Source organism: Dryobates pubescens, chromosome 35 (genome assembly GCF_014839835.1).
Source record: "Dryobates pubescens isolate bDryPub1 chromosome 35, bDryPub1.pri, whole genome shotgun sequence".
NCBI classification, from domain to species: domain Eukaryota; kingdom Metazoa; phylum Chordata; class Aves; order Piciformes; family Picidae; genus Dryobates; species Dryobates pubescens.
The window spans coordinates 309250-333895 of NC_071646.1; the positions used below are offsets into that span (position 1 = coordinate 309250).

Consider the following 24646-nt stretch of genomic DNA (forward strand, 5'->3'; position numbering starts at 1 on the left):
CTGGGGCAGTGCTGTCCCCTTAGCATCATCTGCAGTCCCCACTGCCCAGAGCCAGCTTTGTGGAGAAGAACTAAAGCCTGAGCCTGGAAGGAGGTTAACAAGTTTAATTTCATGTCAAGGTTCATAGAACCAATAACTGCAGGAGTGGAAACAACTGCAGCAGCTTCCACTGCTGTCTCCAGCTGCACACAGCAGGGCCCTGTCAGCATCCTTCCAGGCAGGAGCTGCTGAGGCAGGTGCTCTCCCCCAGGGTAAAGCTGTGCTGGGTGCAGCAAGGGGAGGTTGGCTCTCATCACAACACAGAAAGTCCTTAAATAAAATGTTCTAAGCAGTAAACTTTGTTAAGGGTGAGGGGGGAGATGTGTGCCCTGGGCTTTGTTTCAGAGCATGGAAGGGCTTCCACTCCCCACCCAAAGCAGCTGCCTGTAGCTGGGGGAGTGAGGAATGGGCTGCAAACAACCTGGCCCCAGCTCTGCTCAGCCTGCAGCCCTGGGAGGGAGCAGGCAGGAGCTGACAGCAAAGCAGCTCCACAGCCCAGCCCACTCCTGCCCTTTGCTCACTTCCCAAGCTGGCTGAGATGAAGCTGGACACCCACCCAGACCCCCCCAGTTCCAGGCCATGCGGTGACTGCAAGTGAAGGCCACCCCTGCACCCCACCTAAGGCAGGCAGCACTCCTGGCTGCACATAGGGAGGGAGAGCAGGCACAGGAGCACCCCTGGCTGGCTGCCTCAATTCTGTCCTTGGCTGCAGGCTGAGCACTGCCCTGCTTCAGTGACAGAGGCAGCACCACAGTGCCAGGACAGAGGAGAGTGGCTGCAGACAGGCAGCTCCTCCTCGCTCCTCCCCTGCCTCCCTTCGCCCTCGTGCAAGCTCCTTTCCCATCCCAGCTGTCTCCATGCTGAGGTCAGCAGGCTCCAGGAGGCTGTTCCATGCAGCAGCCACAGGATCAAACTGGCTGCTGTAGTGCTGGTAGTGGTCTCCACTCCTCCTGAGCAGCTGCAGCCTGCCCCTGCAGCATCAGAGCTGGAAGAGGGGATTGTACTTCCTGACCTCCTGCAGCAGGCGAGCCCTGTCCAGGTTGGCTTCTGCAAGGGCCATCTTCAGGGTCTGCAGCTCCCTCTGCAGCTCTGGCACTTCCTTCAGCTACAAGCAGAGAAAAGTCAGAGCAGCACTTCCCAAAAGGCAGCAGCAGGGCAGAGCCAACCACTCTGATCTGCTCAAAGGGATGAGCTCCAGTCTGTGCCACAGAGCTCACTGGAATCAAACTGCCCCCTGGTGCCTTGCAGGGGGCAAGGCTGCCCCCAGAGCAGCTAAGCTGATTCTGGCTGAAGAAACCCTTGGCTCTGACCTGCATTCTTAGCAAGGGGTCCTGAGGCACCTCCACAGAGCTGCCCCAAGTAAGGTGCCAGCTGCAAGCAGATTCCTGGCATTCCTATCCCCTGCCTCCATGACCACAGTGATGCTCTCCTCAGGGAGATGCCCCTGCAGCTCCCTGGCACAGGAACAGTTTTCCTTGGGCTCTCAAATATTTTCACTCAGGAATTCTGCCTCTCTTCCTGTCCAGTAACCCCAGAAAGCAAACCTGAGCTAAGCTGCTGTGCTGCTCCTGGTCAGGGCCCTGTTTCCTGAGATGCTGTGAATGGGGAGAAGAGGAAAGTCTCTGCACTGAGTGGAGAAGGGAAGTGAGGTGATTCAGCAACTGCAGAACGGATTCCAGGGTGCCAGGCCAGTTCCACAGCTGGGCTCCTTAGCCTGTGTTCTGCACAGCAGGAGCTCAGCCTGCCCAGCACAGCTCCAGGCTGTGGTTTGGAATCTGCAGTTTGTTTTTCAACATAAGCTGGACATGAACTGCAGGCACAGGGAACTGGAAAGCAAAGAGAGGGCAAACAGCAGAAACTGAGCACCTTGAAGCTCCATGGCAAAAGAGCTCTGTCTGTGGGAACCTCCTGACTGCTGCTTTTCATGAATTCACAGACTGGGTTGGGCTGGAAGGGACCTCAGAGATCATCCAGCTCCAAGCCCCTGCCATGGGCAGGGACACCTCCATGGGACACCAGCCTGGCCCTGAGCACCTCCAGGGAGGGGACAGCCACAGCCTCCCTGGGCAACCTGTGCCAGAGGCTCTCCACCCTCCCCCTGAAGAATTTCCTCCTCCTCTCCTGTCTCAATCTGCCCTTTTCTAACACAGAAAAGGACACCTGGGGGGTGGGGGTGAAGCCAATCAGAACAAGCAACAGACTTCAGAAAGGGAGCAAGAGAGCTTCCCCTGGGCCAGGCAGCCCTGCTCCTCAGAGTGCCTGCAGAGGAGGTGCAGGCTGCTGTGTGCTCTCCCCCCTGCTGCACACCTCCCCTGCCAGGGCCTGCAAACCAAGACAGAAGACTCCACTGCCCAGCCTGCTGCCAGCCCCAGCTGTGCAGAGCAGGCAGCAGTGACTCACCTGCAGGGCTGCTGCTGAGACACTCTCCAGAGGAGCCTTTTGCTCCTGAAGAGCTGACACAGGTTCCTCCTGCTTTGGTGAGCCCTGCCCTGGGGGAGCTGCAAAGAAGCACAGAAAGCATTCAGGAGGGGACAGTAACAAACACAGCAATAAAAACCTTTCACTTTTAGCCTTTTTTTTCCCCTTTTCCCCTCTTTTTGAGGAGGCAACCAGCTCCTCTCACTCCCACTGCCAATGGAGGAGCTAAAGGAAGGGCAGAAGCAGCAATCTGTCCTGTATGAGCTGAAGGAAGGATCAGGCATGCATTCAAGCTGGCAGTTCAGGTATGAACCTGTTCTGCCCCAGGTACCAAGTGTGCTGTGCAAACAAAGCAACAGGAGCAGCAAGAAGCAGGGAGGCAGGAACAGGAGCACCCAGAGAGCCCCAGGGCCTGGGTGCTGTGCTGCAGACAGATGCACTCCGTGCCTGCAGCGCAGAGGGAGGCCTGCTCACATCCCAGCCCAGCCACCATCATGGCTCAGTTCCAGGCAGAGCACAGCAGCCTCCAGTACAGCCTGGGGGGAGCAGGGCAGAGGACCCCAAACCCCAAGTCTGCTGCTGACCTGTCAGGTAGAAGACTCCATCGTCCCTGCGCCTCACCACGACGTGGTCCACTGCCAGGGTGACAGGGACAGGGCCAGGGGAGGTTGGGTACAGCTGGGGGCTGTCATCCTGCAGGACAAACACAGCAGAGATGCACTGGGTGCCAGCTCTGGCAGAGGCTTCTCCCTGCCCCAGCCTGCACAGCAGAGATGGCAGCTGGCCCCCTCCTAACCAGCCTGCCCTCACCTCGTGGCTTTCATCTGGAACTCCCTACAGAAGAGGTCAACTATTTCCCACCCCACAGCAGCACAGAGGAGTTCAGCTCTTCCCCTTGACTGCCAAGCAGCTCAGCAGCAAAGCTGGGGAGAGAACATCAGGCTCCCATTTCTCCACCACCTGATCACTCAACACTTGCACTGCAACTCCTTCAGCCCTTTTTTAGAAGCAAAGCAGAACAGTGCCAGGCAAACAGGACCTCTGCAGAAGCTTGCAGCAACCCCACAGCATCCCTTCCAAAGAAGGGCCTTGCAAGCGAGCTCTGCCTGGGCTGCCACGCTGGGGGCAGGCTCTGGTTCCCCACACACCAACCTTCAAGGTGATTTTGGCATCCACAACTTCTATCTCCATGGGGATCACCTCTGGAACTATTTCATCCTCCAGGAAGGGGCCCAGGTTGGTGAGGAAGGACATGAGGAGCTCTGCAGTGTAGGTGTGGAGCAGCAGCTGCAGGAAGCCGTTCTGGAGGGCGAGCGGCGAGCGCAGGGCAGCGGCAGGGCCCAGCTCGAAGCGCAGGCACACAGCCGGCTGCCTCCTGCCGGCCTCGGGGGCTGCAGGCTGCTCCGGCCCCGCAGCTGCAGGACAGAGAGCTCATTGCAGGAGGTGCCAGCCTGAAGCCATCGCCGAGGTGAAGCGAGGCTGCAGGAACTCACACCACGGCCGGGCTGCGGCAGCCCCCAGCCCCATCCCTCCCTCTCACCCCCTCGGCACGCCTCGGAACCAGCCCTGGCTCTGCAGACGCAGCAGCTGCCCAGGGCAGGCTCCGGGGCGACCTTTCCCTCCCGGCCCGGCACTCCTCGTCCCACATCGCCCTCTCGTGGCCACAGGCGGAGCTGCAGCCGGCGGGAGCGGTCCCAACGCAGCCCCTGCTGGCGCTGCAGCCGCTGGGTTGTTGTCCCTTTGGCTTTCAGATCATCCAGGTCCAACCCCCTGCCACAGGCAGGGACAGCTCCCCCCAGCCCAGGCAGGAACGGCTTCAGGGGTTTCCCAGATCACTTCATTCACTCTTCATTTGTTTCATGCCCCCCCAGCTCAAAAGCCCAGCAAGGATCTCTGGGCCCCACAGCGCTTGGCAGGGCAGGCATCTGGGAAACCCCTGACAGCAAGAAGGGCCCTGACAGTCGTGTTCCCCCCACAAGTCACATTCCACCCTACCCACACTGCATGCCACTGCTGCAGTCCAAGCTGCAACGGACTATTCCCTGAGCCCAGCAGACTCCCGTGCCTCACCCAGGTAGCCACGCAGGTACTGCCACATGCCAACGTTGCTCAGCTGCTCTGGAGTCACATCCATCACTTGCACAGCCACAGACAAATCATCACCTTGAGCCTCGATCCCACAGCTCACCTCCTTCATCTTCAGCACCAGGACAGACACCTGGAACAGGCAGAGACAAGTCACTCAGTAAAACAAACATTCCCATGGGATTTGCTTCCAGATTCCCTGGGAGCCAGAGTGAGGAGAGACAGAACTGACCAGCTGAAGGCTGGGGTCTTCGCTCTGTGAAGTCGAGCTGCTCACTTCAGGAGACACTGCCCCCTCCTCCTCACCCACCAAGCTTGCTCTGCTGCCCGTGCCACTGGGGACCTGGGGAAGATGCCCTGAGGGAAGAGGGTCCAGGCTGGGCTCTGAAATGGAAGGAACAACAACTTGAGCTTGTTCCTTTTCCTGGTTTTCAGCAGCACTCTTCTCAGAATCTGCCTGAGTCTCATGGCCAGCAGCCTGCAGCAGCTCCTCAGGGAAGCCTGAGCCACGGAGAGCTGAAGTCAAGCTCAGTGCACCCCAGCTCCAACCAGCCAGAGAATCAGGAAGGATGGAAAAGACCTCCAAGGTCATTGGGTCCAACTATCAACCCAGCATTGCCAAGTCCACCAGTAGACCATGGCCTTCAGCACCACATCTACAACTCTGAAAGCCCTCCAGGGATGGGGACTCCACCACTTCTCTGGGCAGCCTGGGCCAGGGCTTAACCACCGGCCAGCAAAATCCTTCCCAACGCTTCCCTCCACGCCCCGACCCTGCTGCAGGCAGCCGCAGTCCCTGCTCTAGTGCAGCCCAAGGACTTGATTCCCCCCTGCCCCTAAGGGCAGGAATCTGTCCAAGCCCAGAGAGACACTGGGGGTGAACTGCTCCTGGCCTTCACGAGGCAAGTGGGCTGCACCCCAGCCCAGCTCGGAGCAGCTGCCCGCGGCGGGAGCCGGCCCCGGCCCCGGCCCCGGCCCCGGCCGGCGCCGCTCACCGGAGTCGGTCAGCAGCACAAAGCTGTCGCTGCCGTCGCTGTCCACCGAGAGCCCGTCCTCGGCGCCGGCCCCGTCCGCCCAGGGCGCGTCGAAGGAGTGCTGGGATGAGGTCCTCCTCATGAAGAAACGCATGCGGCCGCCCCCGCCCCCTCCCGGGGTCCCTGCTCCTTCTTCAGCTCTGGGCACAGGGTCCCTGCAAGAACAGAGGCCAAGGCAAACAGCTTCACCCCCAGGCCAGCTGCAGCAGGGCAGGTCCAGGCTGGCATCAGCAGGGAGCTCTGCACGGTGAGGGTGGGGAGACACCAGAACAGGCTGCCCAAGCAGGTGGTGGAGGCCACATCCCTGGAGACATTCAAGATCAGACTGGATGTGGCCCTGGGCAGCCTGAGCTAGCTGGGGGTGTCCCTGCTGCCTGCAGAGGGGTTGGACAGGGAGGGTCCCTTCCAGAATTCTGTGATTGTACTGATTCTGGGCTGGACTCTGAGCACCTGCAAGTCAGACTCTGGTGCACTTTGACCACCCCCAGGAGATGAAGAGCTCTCTCTCACACCAGTGACATGGCAGGAAGGGGAGCAGCTGGCCTACATTTCCCTCCTGTCCCAGCAGCTTTGCTGCAGCTAGAGCCACAGGAGGATGTTCACTCACTTGGCTGGGGGCAGGGAGAGCATTTTCTGCATGGTGGAAGTCATCTTCTCCCGGCTCAGGCTCAGAGCATCTTTTGTTATAGACATGGCCTCTTTGGTGAGGTCCATGGTCACGTGCAGAGCTTCCTTTGTGGCATCCTTGGTGATGTGCAGGGCACTGGACAAGTCCACCTCTAAGCTCTTCAGAGGCATGAGCTCTGCCTGCCCATTGAGAGCGGCGCTTGCCCTGCCCGAGGGCTGTGTGTCTGAGCTGGGGCTAGAAGGGAGGGCAGGAGGGCTCTGAGGATGGCTGCTGGTCTCTGCTGGCTTCTGTGCAACCAGGGCTTCCACAGCTTCATGTGCTTCCTCTATCAAACCTTTCTCCTCTACGCTCTTACTGCACGGAGCTGCACCCAGAGCTCCATCACTTGCCGATCTGGGAAGCCCCTCCAGAGGGACACTACTCACGCTGGTGCCACTGTTCTCTGGGACCCCCAGGGGGCTGCACAGTCCCTTCTCTGAACTGGTCTCTGACTTCAGCTCCTTCTCTTCAGCTGCCAGCCCCTCCTTGCTGTCTGAAGGGGACAGCTCCGAGTCGATCAGGCTGGTTGTGTCCGAGTCAAGGGACCTGGGCTCCAGCACAGGCCCTGGTGCGGGGTTCATGAGCAGGGCCACTTCAGCACTGTGGAGCACCACACCTACACAAGCAGACATGGGGTCTAAAGGAGAGCCAGTGACCTCCTGGGTATCCTGGGCCAGCTGCTCCTGCAGTGCCTGCAGAACTTCTTTCATCCTGAGCAGCACCAGGTACTGGTAGTGGTTGAGCCGCACTCTGACGTGAACATCTGAGGCCACGAGCACATGGACGGCAGCAGAGGCTGCCAGCTCCTGCTCATCCACCCCAGCAGCAGCCTCAGATTCTCCCAAGACACCCATTGTCTCGGGCACCTTGTAGATGTTCTTCAGGTCCTGGTCAGTCTTTGACCTCTGACACCCGCCCTGCTCTCTGGAAAGGTTCTTGCCCTGGGAGTGATTGCTGAAGCTGGCAGAAGGCTTCATTCTCAACTCGGAGGCAGCCAGCTCCTGCTGCTTGGCTGTCTGAGCTTGCCCCCATCTCCTGGGGAAGCAGGCCCATAGGGAGAGGGGAAAAGGGTCAATGAAGCTCAGGGCTCTGCCCTTGGAGCTCTCAGCCCCCTCGAAGTCCAGGGACAGCTCGGTGAAATTCACAGACCAGAGATCCGCAGAGGCAGAGGCTCTGTGCGCAAGCTGGGGAGAGCCTGCAGGCCGCCCAGGCCTCTCCTCCACCTCGTAGGCGTGGCGCAGGAAGAGGCTGTGGAGCAGGCTGAAGCTGTCCCCAGCCCTGGGGAACCTGCTGTAGCTGGAGTGGAAGAACTCGGAGCCGGCGAACCTCCGGAAGAGGCTCTGGAGCTGGCGGCAGCCGCAGCCGGGCGCGTGCCGCGTGTTGGTGGCAGCCACCTCCGCCAGGCGGACGCAGAGCGCCCGCGGCCGGTCCCGGTGCTCGGCCACCTTCTTCTCCACGGGGATGCTGAGCTGCAGGGGGAGACAGACATTGCAGGTAGAGCAGCGAGGGTGGAACCTCACAGAGCCCCAACCTGGCCCTTCGCAGGGGAGGTCACCTGTGGAACACACAACCACCTGAGAACTCCTGGTCTGATCTAAAAGCCCAGGAGCTGATCTAGGCTCAGCTTATCCCTGCCTGAAAACACCTCAGGAAGAGGGATCAGCCAGGAAGGCATTTGGACTGCTTTGACTTTAGGCTCTTTTACCACCCATGGCTTAGGCAGCAGCTCAACTTCCAGCATTCACTTTGATCCTTCTCTGCAAGGCCTTGCTGTGTTTTCAGGCCTTTAAACCTCCCCATGACTGCTGAGAGGGGCAGTCAATGACTAACACCACGAGACACCAGCGCAGCACACAGCACCACTGGGAACAGCACAGTGCCGAAGGCCAGAAAACAACTTGTGCCTCCCTGAAGCATCAGTTCCCCCCTGAAAGTGTTTGATAAACACTGCCTTGCCCATCCTGGGCTAGGACTCAAGCACTTCCTTTACTGCCCACAGATCAAAACAGAGCTCAACATAAGAGGTGGACAGAAGAAAGTCTGAGAAGGGGACAGGTTTTGTTGTCCCCTTCCAGACCCCAGCTCCAGCCTGGCAGGGAGGGAGGGAAGCAGAGCACCTTCAGCCGGAAGCCGTCCAGCCGCACGTCGATGTGCTCATCCTGCTTGCCTGAGTCCTCCAGGTGCCTGTAGATGGCTTTGAACTGCTCCAAGCTGCGGTACAGATCCAGACAGAAGAGGTTTATCCAGAGCACACTTGCTGTGTCCAAGGTGAGCATCAAGCCATTCAGCTGTACATACAGGTTTGGGCATGGAACTGCAATGAAAGGGAGTTGAGACAGATCAGTAACGGCAGAAAAGGAACCTCGGGTGGTCTGCAGCTCAGGGGGACCAAGGTGTGCTGGGACCCACAGCAAGTCGTCTGCACAGCACCCTGCAGCCCTGCTCCAGCGCTGACCAGGCAGGCAGAACCCCAAGAGCTGAGCAGACACAGCAGCTCCCTCAGTATATCCCTGGATCAGTTCTTTTGCAAGCACAGCTTTGCCTCCACATTTTGCACCACACCACCCCTGACCCCCTCCCAAACAGGAAAGAAAGGCAAACATCAGAAAACTAAACAAAAATGAAGAGGCAGAGAATGTGTAACAGGGCAACACTCCTGAGGAACTGGGGGCTGAGAAGCTCTGAGAAGCTGCTGACCTTGGTGTATTACCTGGAAAGTCCTGATTGTCTGGGAAGTAATACTCTGTGAACTCAATATGGATGGCAGAGACCTGATCAGGGAGCTTGAAGAGCTTCCTGCTACAGGAGAGCAAGGTGGAAGGTTTCTTGCTTTGCTGCCCAGCTGTAGAAACCTGAAAACAAGAGCATGCAGCTGTGCTGAACCTGGATTGGGGCAAACCAAGTGTCCCAGTATCCCTGCAGTCTCCCCTGCTCAATCCACCTCCTTCACACATCACACTCTGCTTCCAAGTGAAAACAAAACCTTTTCTACCTGCTAAAACTGTCAGCTCCTCTCCTTTGAGGGAATTTAGTTCCTTATGTCTCCTGTCACTGCTAGGAAGAGCCAGGACAACTAGAATTAGGTGACTGAACAAACACAGCTGAAATCTACTGCAGCTGCCTGCCAGACTAACAGATGCTGCCCAGCCCACTGCAGGGCCTGCTGCTAGTCATGCCCCTGCAGTGCTTGCAGGGTGAAAGGGCACACAGCCTGAGCCAGGCTGGTGATGCTCTCTGAGGCAGAGAATGAAGGAAGGCTTAGTGCTCCCCTGTCACAAGCCACATCCTCATGAACTTCTCAAATGCCTAACTCTTGAGGTAAACTCAGATGTGGACACAGGAGCTCGGTGGTTGACCCTGCAGCTTGCCCTGGCCATGAGCATCAGCAGCAGTTCAGGAGCGGCTGAGGAGTCTCCCATGCAGCACAGCAGCACTGGCTGCTCTGGCAGCATTCTGCCTGCCCTGGCTGGCAGCAGGTCAGATGAGGCTCCTTGTCCAAAATGAAAGGCCCCTGTCCAGCCACAGCCCAGATCCCCACCTGGTGAACATCCAAGTCATCCACTCGAACCAGCAGGCAGCTGGAGCGCAGGCGGCTCCAGGGAGGGTGCCGGAGCCGCGGCAGGCTGCTGGGGGGGGCACAGCCTCTCTCTGAGGCACCCTTCTGAGGGCTCAGCAGAGTATCTGTGGAGATGGAAAAGCAGAACCAGCTGGGGTTCACTGCCCTCTTCCGCAGTGAGCTTCACCATCAGCACCCACAGGGATGTGCCTGCAGAGCAGGATCAGAGCCCTGGCGTTAGCAGCAGAGGGGCACAGCCAGGCAAGGAAAAGTCCTGAGGGAAGAGCCCTGGGGAAGCTGAGGCTGCTCTGCAGCAAGGGAAGGCTTCACCCAGGAGAACCTCCTTCAGCAGGGGGGTGCATGAGATCATCTCTGGAGCTCCCTTCAAGCCATTCTGTGACTCTGCAGCCAAACTTTCAGTATTTATCCCTTCAAAACTCACTAAGTAATGCCAGGAAGGGCCCACAGCAGCCTGCCCATGCCTGCAGCATTATTCCAGCGGGATCACCACTTCCCTTTGCCATCATGTTGATGGCTTTTACTGTGCTGTGAATTTCTGCACCAACAAACCAGCTGCTGGATCAGCTAGTGCTGGGTGGGACAGAACCCTTCCCACCTCCTGCTTTGCCAGGAGGCTGCTCAGACATCGTTACCTGGCTTCCTTCTGAAGGGGGAAGGTGGAGTCCTGGCAAGTGCAGGGTCTGCTTCTTCATACAGCTTCTCAATCTTGCTTTGAAAGTCACTGACCAGCTTCCTGGCCCACTGTCCCCTCGTCTCCATTGCTTCACTGTACCTCACCCAATGTTTGCAGGCATCTCCTGTGTGAAAGCAAACATCCTGGCTTTGGAAAACAGGTTCCTGGATACACAGAACCCTCCTGTGCCCCTCAAAGGTGCCCAGACCTGTGCAGCTCCCCTCTGGTAGCACACCTGGCACCTGCAATCTGCAGCACACTAAGTGCTTGTGGCACAAGTTCAGGCTTCCACACGACAGAACTGGCCCTGCCAGCCAGTGTCCCACATCCAAGTGCTGGGAAGACCAAGGTCACTTCTCCTTCACTCTTCAATTCACCACAAAGAGATTTTCTCCTGGCACACACCCTGTACCCCCTCCGGACCAACCAGGCAGGTGTGAGAACCAGATCCAGAGCTTAAGCAACTGGAAAGTTTCAGCTTTATTCTTTACACCTGACACTAACCTGCTCCTCTCTTTGTACTCTGCTCTGCCAGCAGCCTGTCAGGCATCCACTGACAGCTGAATATTAGAGTAACCCTTCCTGTGAGGCCCTCTGTGGAGCCTTCCTTCCAGTCCTGCCTGCAGCCATACAGCATCACTGTCCTTCAGATTCTTCTCTATCCCCCTGCTCATGCTGGGAGGCCACAGGCTGCCTACCTGCTCTGTGGAAGGGGTAATAGTCAAAAGCCATCCTCCTGAAGGTCAGCTGAATGGCACCTCCTAGCATCCCATGCTTCAGAGTACCTGTGGAAAACAGAACAAAGGAAGCCATGAACAGCTCTGCAATCCCAGTCTGATCCAGAGTTCACAACAATGTGGCTTTGATTGTCACCTTGGCCAGGATCATTCAAGAACTTGTCCTAGGCAAAGAAAAGGACAACTCCAAGTGAGAGGCCAACAGTTCCTACTGTAAGAACCAGAGCCAGCATCTCAAAGGCAGAAGGCAGGATCCCATCACTTCCCAGGACCCTACCAGTTTCCTCTCCCCACAAGAGCCAGCACTGAGTTTCCAACACCTGCTGGCAGGGCCAGAGAAATGAAGCCAAGGAAACTGAGCGCAGGAAAAAGTGACAGACCAGATCAAAACCACCTGGAACAGTGCCAGATGTGGGCAGGAGACTGAGTTTTACCTTTGTAAAGGGAAGATGTCTAAGGACAAACAGTACACCTTGGGTCAGGGCTGTCTGTGCTGGGGGCAGTACATTTGCCTCAGAGCAGAAAGCACTTGGAGCTGAGCAGGGGGGAGGCAGCAATAACCCAGACACTAATGAGCAAAGCCTCGCTTGAGAAGAACAGGTATGCAGGGAATGGTCAGTGCAAGGGGGCAAGGAGTCACAGAACCACAGAATGGTTTGGGCTGGAAGGGACCTTCAGGATCAGCCAGCTCCAAACCCCTGCCATGGGCAGAGACCCCTCCCACCAGCCCAGGCTGCTCAAGGCCTCATCCAGCCTGGCCTGGAACACCTCCAGGGAGGGGGCATCCTGGCAGCCATGCTGTGTCCTGAGCACTGTCAGAGGCAGTGTGAGCCACCACCCTCCCTGCCACTGCTCAGCACCAGTCTGTTCCTACAGCATATCCTCTGTCACTGCAACTAGGCCACAGGCAGCCGCAGCCCCTGAGGGACTTGCCCAGGGCTGTCCCCCAGGGACGAGAATGATCTTCCAGCACCAGTTCAGACACAGCACTGATCCCTGCATCAGCCTGAGCAGCAGCTGCTGGCTCCCCAGGGGCCAATGCCCTGCCAGGGGCCAGTGCCCTCCCCGGGGCCGGGTGTGGGGCGCTGGCCGGTACCGGGGCCCCGCGCGTGGCTGTCGTCGCAGAGGTGCAGGTCGAGGCGGGAGATGAGCAGGTGGTAGGAGGACTCCTTCATGTCATGCTGCTCAAAGTACTGCCCAATGCTGCTGGGGCTGGCCCCCAGGGGCTGCGACCAGGACTGCTGGGTGCTGGGGGCAGGTGGTGTGACCTGCAGAGACAGGGGGCAGCTGAGGGGAGGGTGAACAGGACAGGCTGCCGGCTCGCGCCAGCTCCCAGCCAGGACATGCGCCGGGAGCCAGGGCCGGGTGCCACAGGCAGAGCCAACACCCAAACCCCAGCTGGCTCACCTGGGCAGACTCTGGTGCCAAACTTTTCCTCTGCTGGGCAGACTTCTCCATGGCCTCACTCAGGGACTCTGCATATTTCATCATTGCTTTCAGCTGGGAGTCTGTCAGCACCCAGAGCAGGTCATCGAGGAGAAACATCAGCTTAGATGCCACCACATTGCAGTCTTTGGTCTGAAACAGCAAGGAGCCAGGGGCTTCAAGAACTGCAGCCAAACCCATGCCTTCTGCAGAACACAGAGGCTGAAGCAGCAGCTGCTGCTCTGACTCTCCTCTGAGAAGCTAACTCAGGGGCTGGACATCCACACAACCTCCTCTGAGAAGGAGAGCAGCCAGAGCCCTTCCTTGGCAGGAGGCAAACTGCTCACTGCTTGAAAATGCAGAATAAAAGGAGGGCTTAAACTTTTTTTACCACATTCCCACTGACAGCTGAAAATAAGGCTCCCAGGCCTCCATTTCCCTGTAAAGAGGTGACAGCTTGGGACATGCTTGCTCCACACAATACCCTGCCCTGGGAAATACACTGCTCTGACATGTGGCAGAACACAGCTGCCTCCAGCAGGCACCACAGAGGGAGAGCAGCTTGGGCTCCACATCTGTGCAGGAAATGAATGGCTGCTGAGGAACACAGCAGACCTGCAGCAGTGTACCAGGCAGTGAGCCTGTCCCCTACAAAGTGAGGAGGAAGCTCTCACCCTCCTCTTGAGAGAGATCTGGATCCTCCCCTGGTTGGTGATGAGTCTCAGAGGAGTAGTGACAGGATCCTGGTCACCATTGTCAGTGGCATCTGCTTCTATCCGCAGCGTCTGCCAGGTCAGCTCCTTGAACGTCAGAACCTAGCAGAGGGGCACAGGAGTGCAGAGACCCTCAGGAACTGCTCAGCAGGGCAGCAGTGGAGCAAGGCTCCAGAACACCACTCAGGACACTTCTGTGATCTTCAGTGCAAAGCCAAAATCATCTCCCAGGTTACATCTCACACCGAGTTTAAACCCAGACAGTCCACAATGGCACTGGGGACAGGACAAGGGGGAATGGTTTGAAGCTGAGGCAGAGGAGGGTTAGATTGGATCTGAGGAAGACATCCTTCAGCACCAGGGTGGTGAGACTCTGGAATAGGTTGGAGTAGATGATCTCTGAGGTCCCTTCCAACCCAAACCATTCTGTGAAAGCTGCTCCAGCTGCATTCTTTCAGGTGAGAGGAGCTCAGAGAAAGCTCTGAGCACAAGTCAGCTCCCAGCAACCCTGCTCCAGCAAACAGCAGCAAGTTCACTGCTCCCTACCACCACTGTGAGAGCTCAGAAAGCAGCTTCACTGTCCCAGAGGGCCAGGGCAGCACAAGGGCTGCTCTCCTACATGCACTAGGAGGGGAAACCCGGACAGGTCCTCACCTCTCCTCTCTGGGGGTCAGTAATGCGGGTGAGCCGCAGGTCACTCTGCTGCCAGTTGGGGTTGACACTGTAGCCTTGGAGCTGCCAGAGCTCAAAGGAAGCATGAAAGGCCTTGGAGTGAATCTTGATGGTGATGGAATTGATGACAATAAACATCCCCTCCACAACCTTTTCAGCAAAGCCATATTCACTGCAAAGAGAAGAGCCCTCCACGTCAGCTCCTGCCACAGCAGGAGGCCCAGCAGACAGAGGGACTCTGAGCAGTGCCAGCCCTCAGCCCTGAGTGCAGAGGGGCCAGTGGTCAGCCACTGAGAGCAGGCAGCCCCCAGCAGAGTGTCAGGAAGGACCCACAGGGCTGAGGGGCTGACCTCTGGCCTGCTGCAAGCGCGATGGGAGACTGTCCGTTGGGCGGCCGCGGCTCCTCGCACGTTCGCATCTCCACCTCCACCTTGTCCAGGTACTGCAGAGACAGGGCACAGCAGCGCTGACCCCTCCAGCCAGACCCCAGCACAGCCCTGAGGCCCAGGGGCAGGGATAACCAAGCTCTGAGTCTCTTGTGTTGGAGCTCTCGCAGCAGTAGAGCCAACCCCCCAGCAGTGGGAGTCAGAGGCAAGCACAAGGCTGCCCTGCACCTCCCTGGGTGCCCAGCCAGCCCCATGCTGCAGGGGATGTGGCTCCTGTGGGAGCTCACTCACCACCAAACAGGGTTAGCCTCACAACTTTCCCCTTCCCCACGTGCTAAGGCCTCAGAGGATTTAGGTCAGTGCAAATCTGAGCATGCACTTCACAGCTTCCTTTGCAGAATTCCTCTCAGTGAGGAGAGGCTGAAGCCAGTGAGGAAGAAAGGGATGAGGGAAGGGAGCATTACCAGGCAGATTGGATGTGTTTTCAGCTTTGTCCACTGGATCTGAAACAATAAAGCTGAGGTTACAAAGAGTTATCTCCACACTCTGCAGTCTGAGAAGCGGCAGCAAACCATTTGAGGGCAAAGTCTGAGCCTCATCTCTCTGAGAAATGCCCAGAGGGGCAGCCCAGCAGTGTGCTGGAGGCCAGCTCGGCGAGGGCAGCCGCCGGCCCTCCTCGGGATCTCTGGTGTCACCAGCAGTAACAGACACCCTGCAGGTCAAGTTCCAGTTTGCCACAGCCCTCTGTGGAGAACCTTCCTGTCCTCAAGGAGTTTGCAAGCAGCTGCTGCTGCTCCTGGCAGTCAGGTGACTCCTCTGAAGCCTGTGCACAACCCCCAAAGATCCATTTTGTATCCTCCCAGCAAGGCTTACTCTGCAGCTCTGGGAGCAGGGAGAGCAAATATTTGTTACTAAATTAAGCAGCTCTGAGTCTAAAACCAGAGCAGATCAGATGAGTGAGGCAGGCTCACTTCCCCTGGCACTTGGCAGGGCAGAACTGTGTTTGTCTCTTGGCTGTATCAAACACTTCTGCAGTCATGCAGTGCCACTGTGGGCAGCACCAAGTGAGATTAAGCAATCTGGCATTTCACACCAACTGAAAAAACCAAACCATTTTTTGCTCTACAAAGCACAAGGAGGAAGGAATTTGCCAGAGCTGAGTGTGCAGAAGTGCAGGGGCAGGCACAGTGTCAGCAACACCACAGGGAAAGGCAGGGTAGAAGCTGATGTGGGTAAGCTGTGACATTCCCTGCCACAGCACACTCTGGACCTTCAGTGAGTGGGTCCAGGCACAACCTGGGCAGGCCCCTGGGAACCCATCAGTGGCTGCTAAATGCAAAGACCTCACTGCTGGCTTCACAGTCACCTGAAGGTGAGGAAGGACCACAGCAGGCTGTCCCTGTGCTCCTCTCAGCATCCTGACCACCTGCTGCTGGCCACCCTCAGGAGCAGAGTGACCTTTGCTGTAACCTGCAGTGGCCACCTCAGTGAGTTCCACCAGCAAACCTCCCACCCAGAGCAGGGCTGTGGAGATGTGTGGAGAGAACCACAGCAAGCTGCCAGAAGCCTGCTCTGCTCACCCTGATGGATGCCTTGTTGCAGAAGACTCGAGTGATGGCCAGCCAGGTGGGCAGCTCCAGCACATTCTGCAGCACCTCTTCATCCAGCTCCAGGTTGGTCAGCTGCCCCTGCCCCTTCAGCGTGCTCAGGTTGATTTTGTCTGGGGAGAGATTCTTGGTGAACCTACAAGAGAAGAGAGGGACTTGGAGAGCACCAAACCCCAGAACTGTTTGGGCTGGGAAAGGCCTCCAGGATCATCCAGTCCAAGCATCAAGCCAGCACCACCACAGCCACCAGCCCCTGTCCCAGGGTGCCATGTCCACAACCCCCAGGGGAGGTGCTGAGACCAGAGGAGCCTTGAAGAGAGTAACTGAGTGTAACAATCTGCTTGGTGCCTTGGCAAAGGCTTTCCAAGGGCAGAAAATCAGCTTGAAGGCCTTCTGGGATCTCCTGCCACACACTGTCCCCAGGCCTGAGGCCAGGGCTTATTCCACACTTTCCCCCAAGCTGCTGCTAACGCTGCACAGTGGTGCAGGGCAGGAAGAAAGCCCCAGACAGCAGGCTCAGGCTCAGCTGGTCACACACTGCCCCTCCTCTCTCCTTGCCCTGCAGCAGCTCCTGCTCTGTGGAAGGCACAAAGGGCAGCTTGAGCAGAGCCACTGGCAGAGAGGAGAGGAGGAACCAGAGCAAAGCTGCCAGAGGTGGCAGCAGCTGTGGAGCAGAACACAGGCTGAGGCAGCAGGCAGCTGCTGCTCAGGCAGCCCTGAGCTCCCTGGGGCCAAAGAGGCTTTGCAGTGCCTTGCTAGGAGCAGGTCTGGTGGGTGGTGAGGAGCCAATGATGTCAGCCCTGTGCTACTGATGCAGCAGCTCCTGGCAGACCAGGGTGGCACCAACAGCTGGGGGGTTGCCTGCTGCTGCTTTTTACCTTGATCCCTGCCACTGCAGAGCCTGAGCCAGCTGCTGGCTGTGCCTTTCTGCCACCTCCCTCCCCTGAGCCCCACGTACCCCTGACAGCTGATTACAGAGTGGCTTTCTGGCACCCCTGCCACCACCCCAGCCTGACACATCCACTTTAAACCTGTCACTCCCTTGAACCAGAGGCCCTCCTGTTTAAACACACCCAGGAAGGCAGCCAAGTCCAACACTGCACAAACCAAACACCCCAGAGTGTGCTGCAGCAGCTGCTCCTCCGGTGGGGAGATGCAGGGCTGGGTGTCTGTCAGGCTCAGCCCCTGCTGCTCATCAGCCCAGACACCCCCAGGACATCAGCACTGCCTCCCACTGCAGGACCAGCTCTGCTGGCAGCTGTTCTCCTCATGTCCACCTGGGACTGGACACCAAAACAACCAGAACAGGTAGGCAGGAGAAAAGCCCTTGGCACAGTGCAGGCTGCTGTGGGTAGTGATCAGCTTACAGGTGGGGAGAGGCTGAGGCACAGAGCAGCTTTCTCACCCTTGCCAAGCAAGGAGCAAAACTCTGCTGTCTCAGAGCCTCATCCCAGGCTCAGCACGTTGAGGAGGGGCAGCTGCTAACACAGAGCACACACAGGGGGAGCAGGGCTTTGCCTTCACTCAGTGCACATGGGCAGGAGAAACCAGGAACAGGGCAGAGGAGGCTGCAGCAGTGAAACAGGACACTGCTGGAGCCAGAGGTATCATAGTATCACTCAGGGTTGGAAGGGACCACAAGGATCATCTATGGATCATCATCTCAGGTATGAAACCTGAGCTGCCTAAACCCAAGGGAGTCTGTAATCCCCTGCAGGACAGGGCAGCAAAGCGCAGGCACCGCCAGAATCCTCCTCATGAAGCACCCTCAGCGTACCCAAAGTGCTGCCCCAGCCCTGCAGGAGGCTCACAGCCCCCGCGGGCGGCACAGGGGCAGCTGTGAGCTGTGGACACGAAGGCCCAGCCCTGACACCAGCTCTGCCTTCCAAAGCAGACAGCCCCCGGTGCAGCCTTCGCCTGTCAGCGAGGCTCTGCCCTGGGAGCGACCCCAGCCCTCCACACCAAACACGCCCCCGTGGGAGGCAGGCTGCCTGCGACCCGGGGGGCCGAGAGCTGCCAAATGCTTCACTTCTTGCAAGGAACTGCTTTGGCCACCGCCAGGGAAGGCAAAAGCAGGGAGCAGGCAGTTTTCGATGCCTGCTGGCAGCCTCCCCTCATTCATCTCATCAAGAGGAACACTTTTGGCAGCCGGGCTTGCTGGCTTAGAGAGGAGTGAATGGAAATGGTGGCTGCGGGAGCAGGCAGGGGCAGGGCTGCGCTGCGGGGTGGGGTTTGCAGCTCCCACGTTAGCCACCGAGCAGAGCTCAGCCCCGGAGCCGGCCGGGATTACCATGACAAAAGCCGAACCGGAGAACCTTTTCCCCTCTCCTGTGGAGTTGTCCCTGCAGTCACACGGGCGATTTGCATCTCTGCACAGGCAGATGAGCAGAACCCACAGCACAGCACTGCAGGCAGCCAGGCTAACGCCACCCCTGCCACCCCTTCTCCCTGGAGCCTGCCAGGCAGAAGCCGATCGGCTGCACAACAGCCAAACCAACCACGGCAGCCACCAGCAGCCACAGAGAGCCTTGGAGCGACCCAAAAGCTCAACCAGGGCAACAGGAAACACAAGCCAGCCTCTTCCAGCAGCTGTAGCCAAGGGCATCCTGCTGGGTCAAGCCTCTCGGCCCAGGGGTTTGTGGAGGGACTCCCTGCAGGCCACTGCCCGCAGCCTGCTTCCCCTCGCTCGGCTGACCCTCGTGCTGGGGCTCTCCAGCAGCAGATGGAAGCACTCATTGACAGCACAACCCTGATTTCAGATGCTAATAAGCTAACAGCACCCAGGTGATTTAAACCTTCTCGGGGTCTGGCCCAGAAGATTGATGTGCTGAGCAGAAACCCTCAGCTTCGGAGCTCCATCTGCGCCGCAGCCTCCCCTCAGCATCAGAGGAAGGCACCAGAGCCTCAGGCTGCCTCCAGCTGCACCACACAGCAGGGAACGATGGCACTGCTGGAGCCTCTGCATCCAGAGGCCACACACCACTGACTGCAAGAGGTAGCTTGGCCAGGTTTGACTGCTGGTGCAGGGCCAGGCTAGCACAATGAACGTGAGCCCATGGCTGCCAGGCCACGCTGCCTCCAGCTGAGCAGACAGAGTCAGGAGATGCTGGAGCTCACAAATTCTTCATTACCTCGCAGCCACCTGCTCCAGGAGCCCTCCCAGCAGCAGCTTCCCAGCTCAGAGCAGATCTTGTGCCTCAGCTTCTCCTCCTGCAGCAATCAGCGGCCATTGTCTGCCACAACCGCAGCTAGGCACAGCGATTGCTATTGGTATCTTTGTCACTATGGTTATGAGATGCAAGAGCTAATTAGCAGCACACCAGCGACCTTGATTTACTTAATGACCTGCATCATCTGTTGGCAGAGGGTCAGCTGCAGATGGAAAAGTACTTGAGACAAGCAGGCAGGAAGGGGGCAGCCCGAAAGGAAGAGGGAATAGCCACAGCCCCAGGAAACTGCTGCAGGAGACAAGGCTCTTGGCTCCAGCAGGAGTAACAACAAGGGGAGAGGTGAAGATTTTCTGCTTGGAGCACAAATGTGTCATCTACAGACATGGAACCCAAAGCCCAGACCTTCACTCTGGCTACTGCACATTTGCTGCTTGTCCACAAGCCTCCCCAGAGCCCTGGCTGCTCTTGGGCAGGGTGATTAATGATCTGCATCTTCCTACACTGTGACCCAGAAGCCTCCCTGACAGGGCACTTCCCCCATACCAAATCTTATCTCAGGAGCCAAGGAGCAATGTTTACTTGGAGAAAGGCTCATGACTGCTGGAAGAAAAGGTCAGGGACTGCCACACAGCAACACTTTCAAGGAAGACAGCAGCAGCAGCTGAACTGCAGGACACATGGCCGAGAACGAACTGAAAGTAGTTACGGAGGAAATAAAACTGAGCAAGGGACCAAAGCCTGGGGAAAGAGGGAAGAAATTGCTGCCTCGAAGACCCAGGAGCAGACAAAGCCCTTTCAGGAAGAAAGGCTTTTGGTGTGACTGGGGAGCACACACTGCTGCTCCAGACTGAGGCACTCCGAGCTGCAGACAAGGAAGAGAAACTGAGCGAGCCAGCAGCACAGGAGCCCAGCTCCTGAGGAGCTCTGTTTCCAGCTCGTGGAAGCTCAGCAGAGTTTAAATGCCAGCTGCCCCATGCTCTGAAATCTGGAATGCAAACCCTCTCAGCTGCCAGGGAATTTCCCACGGCTCAGCCCCAGGCAAATGATACCCTACAAAAGAAACCCTGAAAAAAACATCTGCAGAAACGCTCAGAAGGCTCAGCCCCCAGAAAGGAGCTGCCCTGCAGCCCCACCTGTTCGTGTTTGCAGCCTGCAGACACAGCAGGCTGTGACATCACAGCCTCAGCTGAGCAGCTGCAGAGGAGCCAGGGGCCTCGGGAGCCCAGCAGAAGTAAGAGGATGGAAGAGCAGCTCCTTTACAGCCGCTTTTGTGGTCCCCTTGGTGTGAAGAGGCTCCACAAGCCCAGCAGCTGGCTCTGCAAAGCCCAGCAGCTGGCTCTGCAAAGCCCAGCAGCTGAGGTGAGGAGACACCCAGCTGCCTCCTGCCCCAGCCTGGTTACACTCCAGGAGCAGCAGGCTGCCCCCTCCAGCAGTGAGGGGCAGGAACACCTCGCACCCAGCAGCACACCTCCCAAGACTGACACTTGGCTGTGGGGAAGTGCAGCACAGCAGCCCTGGGTTTGGAGATCAACAGGGAAATGCCAGATCCTGCCAGGTGTGCACCCCCTGCCCAAAGTGGGTCCCTAACAGCCTGGCTCAGTACTTCCAACAGCACAGGGGCTGAGTGGCCATCTCTGGGGTATTTAATAGCCCTCCAGATGTGGTGCTCAGGGAGATGGTGCACCAGTGGCAGAGTTAGGTAATGGTTGGACTTGCTGACCTTCAAAGCTTCCAACCCCCTCTGGCTATTGTGTTCCTGGGCAAGATGCTGTGGGTGCCCTGCTTTAGCAAGGGCTTGGACTGGATGACCTCCAGAGGTCCCTTCCAACCCCTGCTCTGCTGTGATTCTGTGACGCTGGGTTCATTCTGAAGCAAGGTGATGGCCTTCCACCAGTAATTCCAGCCTGGGAAACCCAACCAAGCACTGCTCTGTGGTGCAGCCTGGAGAGCTGAAGGCAGCTCCAGGCTGAAGCCCAGGGCAAGCAGCTGATGCTCCTGCCAGGGAGGAAGAGGCCTTTGTCCCAGCCAGCTCTGATGGGAGGCTGTAAACATCCTCTGCAGGACCTGCCAGGCTGATGCTGCTGCAGAGTCCCAGTGCAGAAGCAGCAAAGCTCAGCCCCGAATCGGTTTTCTTTTTCCCAGCTAAATATAGGACAAAGGAGGGAAGTGCACAGATGGTGACAGTGCTGAGAGTCTTCAGGGCTGTTCTGCTCGAGGAACTGAAGCTGCTCAAGCTCCCCACAGGCTGAGACCTCCGAAACACCTTCAGAGCTCAGCTCTGCCAGCGCTGGCAAAGCTCAGCTGGGCAGACCAGCACAAGTGACACTGCCAGCCCTTTGGGCCTCTGACTTGCTTCATCCAAACACCCCCTGGCACTGCCCTGATCTCTCCTGACCCTTCCTGACGAGTTTCCCACAGAAAAGGAACCAACGCAGCCCCTCCACGCAGAGATGGCTTCAAATGAAGACAACAAAGGAACAGGGAATGGTTTCAGATGCAGACTGGAAGCAGATCTATGATTCAGCAGCAAAGTTCTTGCAGGCAAATGAGCACAGCTGAAAGCAAGCCCCACGGGGAGCGAGAAGCTGAGGCCCTTGGAGGAAAGGGAACCAGAATGAAAAACCATCTCCCAGCAACACTGTGTCCAGCAGCAGCTCTGCAAACCAGCCACAGCAGTCATGTGAGAGGGAGCCCAGAGCAGCCCAGCCGCCTGACGGGCTCAAGCCCAGCTGGTAGGAGCCAGCAGCTGCTGCCCCTGACTCCCTCTTCTCCCTGAACTTCGCAAGGCAGAGACAACCACAGGCAGCCTGGTCAGGGGAGGGAAGGAGGCACTTTGGGCAGGAACACGCTGCAGCACTGCGAGATAAGAGCGCTCAACAAGCAGCAGGAACTAAAAGCAGCAGCAGGAGCAGTTACTCTGAGGAGAATTATCCACAGCTACCAGGAGGGTCCCTGCCCATGGCAGGGGTGGGACTAGATGAGCTTTAAGGTCCCTTCCAACCCAAACCAGCCTGGGATTCCCTAAGAACACACAAAATCTCTCCTCCTAGGAGTGGTGGTACCCAGGAAGAGGAAGCAGCTCCCCTCCAGCCTCCACCAAGAGCTGCTCTCTGTCACACACACTTCAGTGCCTCCTGACAAGAGGGCTGAATCCGTGAGCAGCACAGCCAGCTGGGCTGAGCAGGATGGGACAGAGAGGCAGAGCTGTGGTGTCACAAACTCACCTCAGGGAGTGCACCGAGCAGCAGGCTCTGCTGCTCTTTGCTTGGTGCAGTGCCCAGAAAGCTGAGTGGTGAGCAGCCAGTGCCTCAGGACCGCCACAGACACTTTGTTGGGGAGGCTGCCTGCACTTTGGGGGCATTCTTCTGAACACCTCTCAGTGTTCACCACCAGGCTCAGGGAGGAGTTCCAGGTCTAACCCCCTTCCTGACCCCACACAGCTCCCTTCAAGCCCCTTGCCCCGTACCTGTACGTCACCACCAGTAAGTATGGAAGGGGCTTGGTCATCCACCGCTCATAACGCTCTGTGCAGTGCTGTGCCCTCACCTCCATCCTCAGTGCCACTGCTCCGTGCACATCACCCTGATCTTCCAGAGGGAAGCTATGCCCCTGGCCAGGAGACGCCACAAGAGCTGCTAGCTCCAGGGTAGCTTTGCTCTCAAGGCTGGGAAACTGAGGCACCACAGCTGGCCCAAGGTCAACCCCCAGGCAGTGGCAGAGCCACTGCTGAAGCTCTTTTCTGCCTCCCTGCTGCTGTCCTCGGCACATTTCGGTGCCCTTAAGGAGCTTCACTGACAACAAAACATAACCAGAACGACAACCAGGTCCCTGTGCTGGGCGTATCAGGTGTCAGAGCGCTCCTCCTCCTCAGACCCTCCTGCTGTCTGTATTCTCTCCTCAGCCTCTCTCCAGGCTCACCTGCCCCCAGCCCGGGGGTCAGCAAACGCAGCCCCCCGCCCCGGGACAGGCAGCCCCTGCCCTGCGCTGGCAGCACCAAGGTCCAGGCCGGGCTGGAGGCCTCGGCGCTGCTCGGGCACACGGCGGGCACCGACCCGGGGCTCGAAGGGGCCCTGCAGGGCTCCCCATGGCCAACACCCGGGGGCTATCGGACACTGCAGCTCGAGGCCCTCGGTCCCGCAGCCCCCTGGAGCCCCAGACCCCCTCCCGGGCCCCGCAGCCCCACGCCGGCAGACAGCGGCGCTCCAGACCCGGCCGCTCCTCGGTCCCCTCGGGCTCGCAGCCCTCCCGCCGGGGCCCGACAGCTTCTCGGCCCCAGACCCTCCCCGGCCCCGGCAGCTCCCAGCGGGGTCTCCACCTGCGCTCTGCCGCGGCAGGTCCCGCGGCGGCCCCGGACCCTCCCCCCGCGCCCTGCCGAGCTCGGACCCAGGGGAGGGAGGGGAGAAGGCGGAGGGGCCCCGGGCGCCGCTGCCCTACCGGGAGAGGTGCTTCAGGATCTGCTTCTTGATGATGCCGGCCATGCCGCGGGCTCAGGGCCGCGGGCGCCGGGACCCCATCGCGACCGCCGCCGCCCCCCGCCCCGCCCCTCCCGCCGGCCCCCGCGCGCCGCCCGCCCCCCGCTGCCGCGCCCCCTGGCGGCCCCGGGGCGCATCGCCGGGAGCGGCCCCGGCGCCAGGCTGCTGCGTCCCTGCCCTAGGTGGCAGTGAGCGAGGCTCCTGTGCGGGTCCCGAGCGCTCCTGCCTGCTGCCTGGGCACGAAGCGGAGCCCAGGAGGAGAAACTTCTTCGGCGTGAGGCTGCTGGAGGCCTGGAGCAGGCTGCCCAGAGAGGCTGTGGAGTCTCCTCTGGAGAGCTTCCAGCCCTCCTGCTGATTGTGATCATGGGCAAGCTGCTGTGCTGGAGCAGGGGGTTGGACTGGGTGATCTCCAGAGGTCCCTTCCAACCACACCTGTCTCAATGACACCACATCCTTCACAGGATGTAAGAATCTCTCCTCTGAGTGGCACAGGAGACCCGCAGCAGAGTGCAGCAGAGGAGCTCTCAGTTCTGCTCACCAAATGCTTCCTCATAGGATGCAAATCCCTCCCACAGCTTGACCTTAGATGCAAGTGTGCCAGGAATGAGTTGGAGGGCTCTGCAGACTGAAACTGATGAAGCCAGACATCCACAGGGCAGCTGGTTGTGCAAACACAACAAATTCTTTCAGTTCAACTGGAACTGGGCACCTGCATGGCTCATCAAGAGCCAAATCCTTGAAGGAACTGAAGGGCCTGGGAGAAGCCCCCAGCACCACCTGCCCTGATGCTAGGAAGGAAGCTGAGCATTGTTGTTAGAGTTGAGTCAGTGCTGCTCAATTAGCTGTGTTCAAACACCCCAGCAGCAACAGAAAAGCAGAAATCTCTTCAGCATCATCAAAACAATGACTGCAAGAGGAGCCCTTGAGGATGCTGGAGAATCAGCGTTTCATGAGGTTCGTCCTGTCCTGCA

General features: G+C 58.5%; 1 protein-coding gene across 1 annotated transcript; it reads right to left on the reverse strand.

Moving 5' to 3' along the window:
- Positions 1-857: 857 nt before the first annotated feature.
- BLTP3A (bridge-like lipid transfer protein family member 3A) lies at positions 858-23742 on the reverse strand. Its single transcript, XM_054176506.1, has 21 exons — positions 23638-23742; positions 16007-16169; positions 14891-14929; positions 14391-14482; positions 14023-14212; positions 13330-13470; positions 12638-12808; positions 12327-12498; positions 11192-11278; positions 10453-10617; positions 9782-9924; positions 8954-9095; positions 8361-8557; positions 6184-7712; positions 5538-5731; positions 4775-4926; positions 4528-4675; positions 3610-3872; positions 3042-3150; positions 2440-2537; positions 858-1144 (listed from the first exon to the last, which is right to left on the reverse strand). Exons 1-21 carry the CDS (start codon positions 23679-23681, stop codon positions 1019-1021), a joined length of 4365 nt encoding a protein of 1454 aa, XP_054032481.1. The 5' UTR covers positions 23682-23742; the 3' UTR covers positions 858-1018.
- Positions 23743-24646: the final 904 nt, after the last annotated feature.

Excerpts from the sequence above, each read along its gene's own strand:
- BLTP3A (XM_054176506.1), bottom strand. The coding sequence starts at position 23,681 with ATGGCCGGCATCATCAAGAAGCAGATCCTGAAGCACCTCTCCCG. Across the intron at positions 13,471-14,022 it reads CTGACCCCCAGAGAGGAGAG|GTTCTGACGTTCAAGGAGCT; the intron begins GTGAGGACCTGT and ends CCCCTCTGCTAG. Across the intron at positions 8,558-8,953 it reads AGACAATCAGGACTTTCCAG|TTCCATGCCCAAACCTGTAT; the intron begins GTAATACACCAA and ends CTTTCATTGCAG.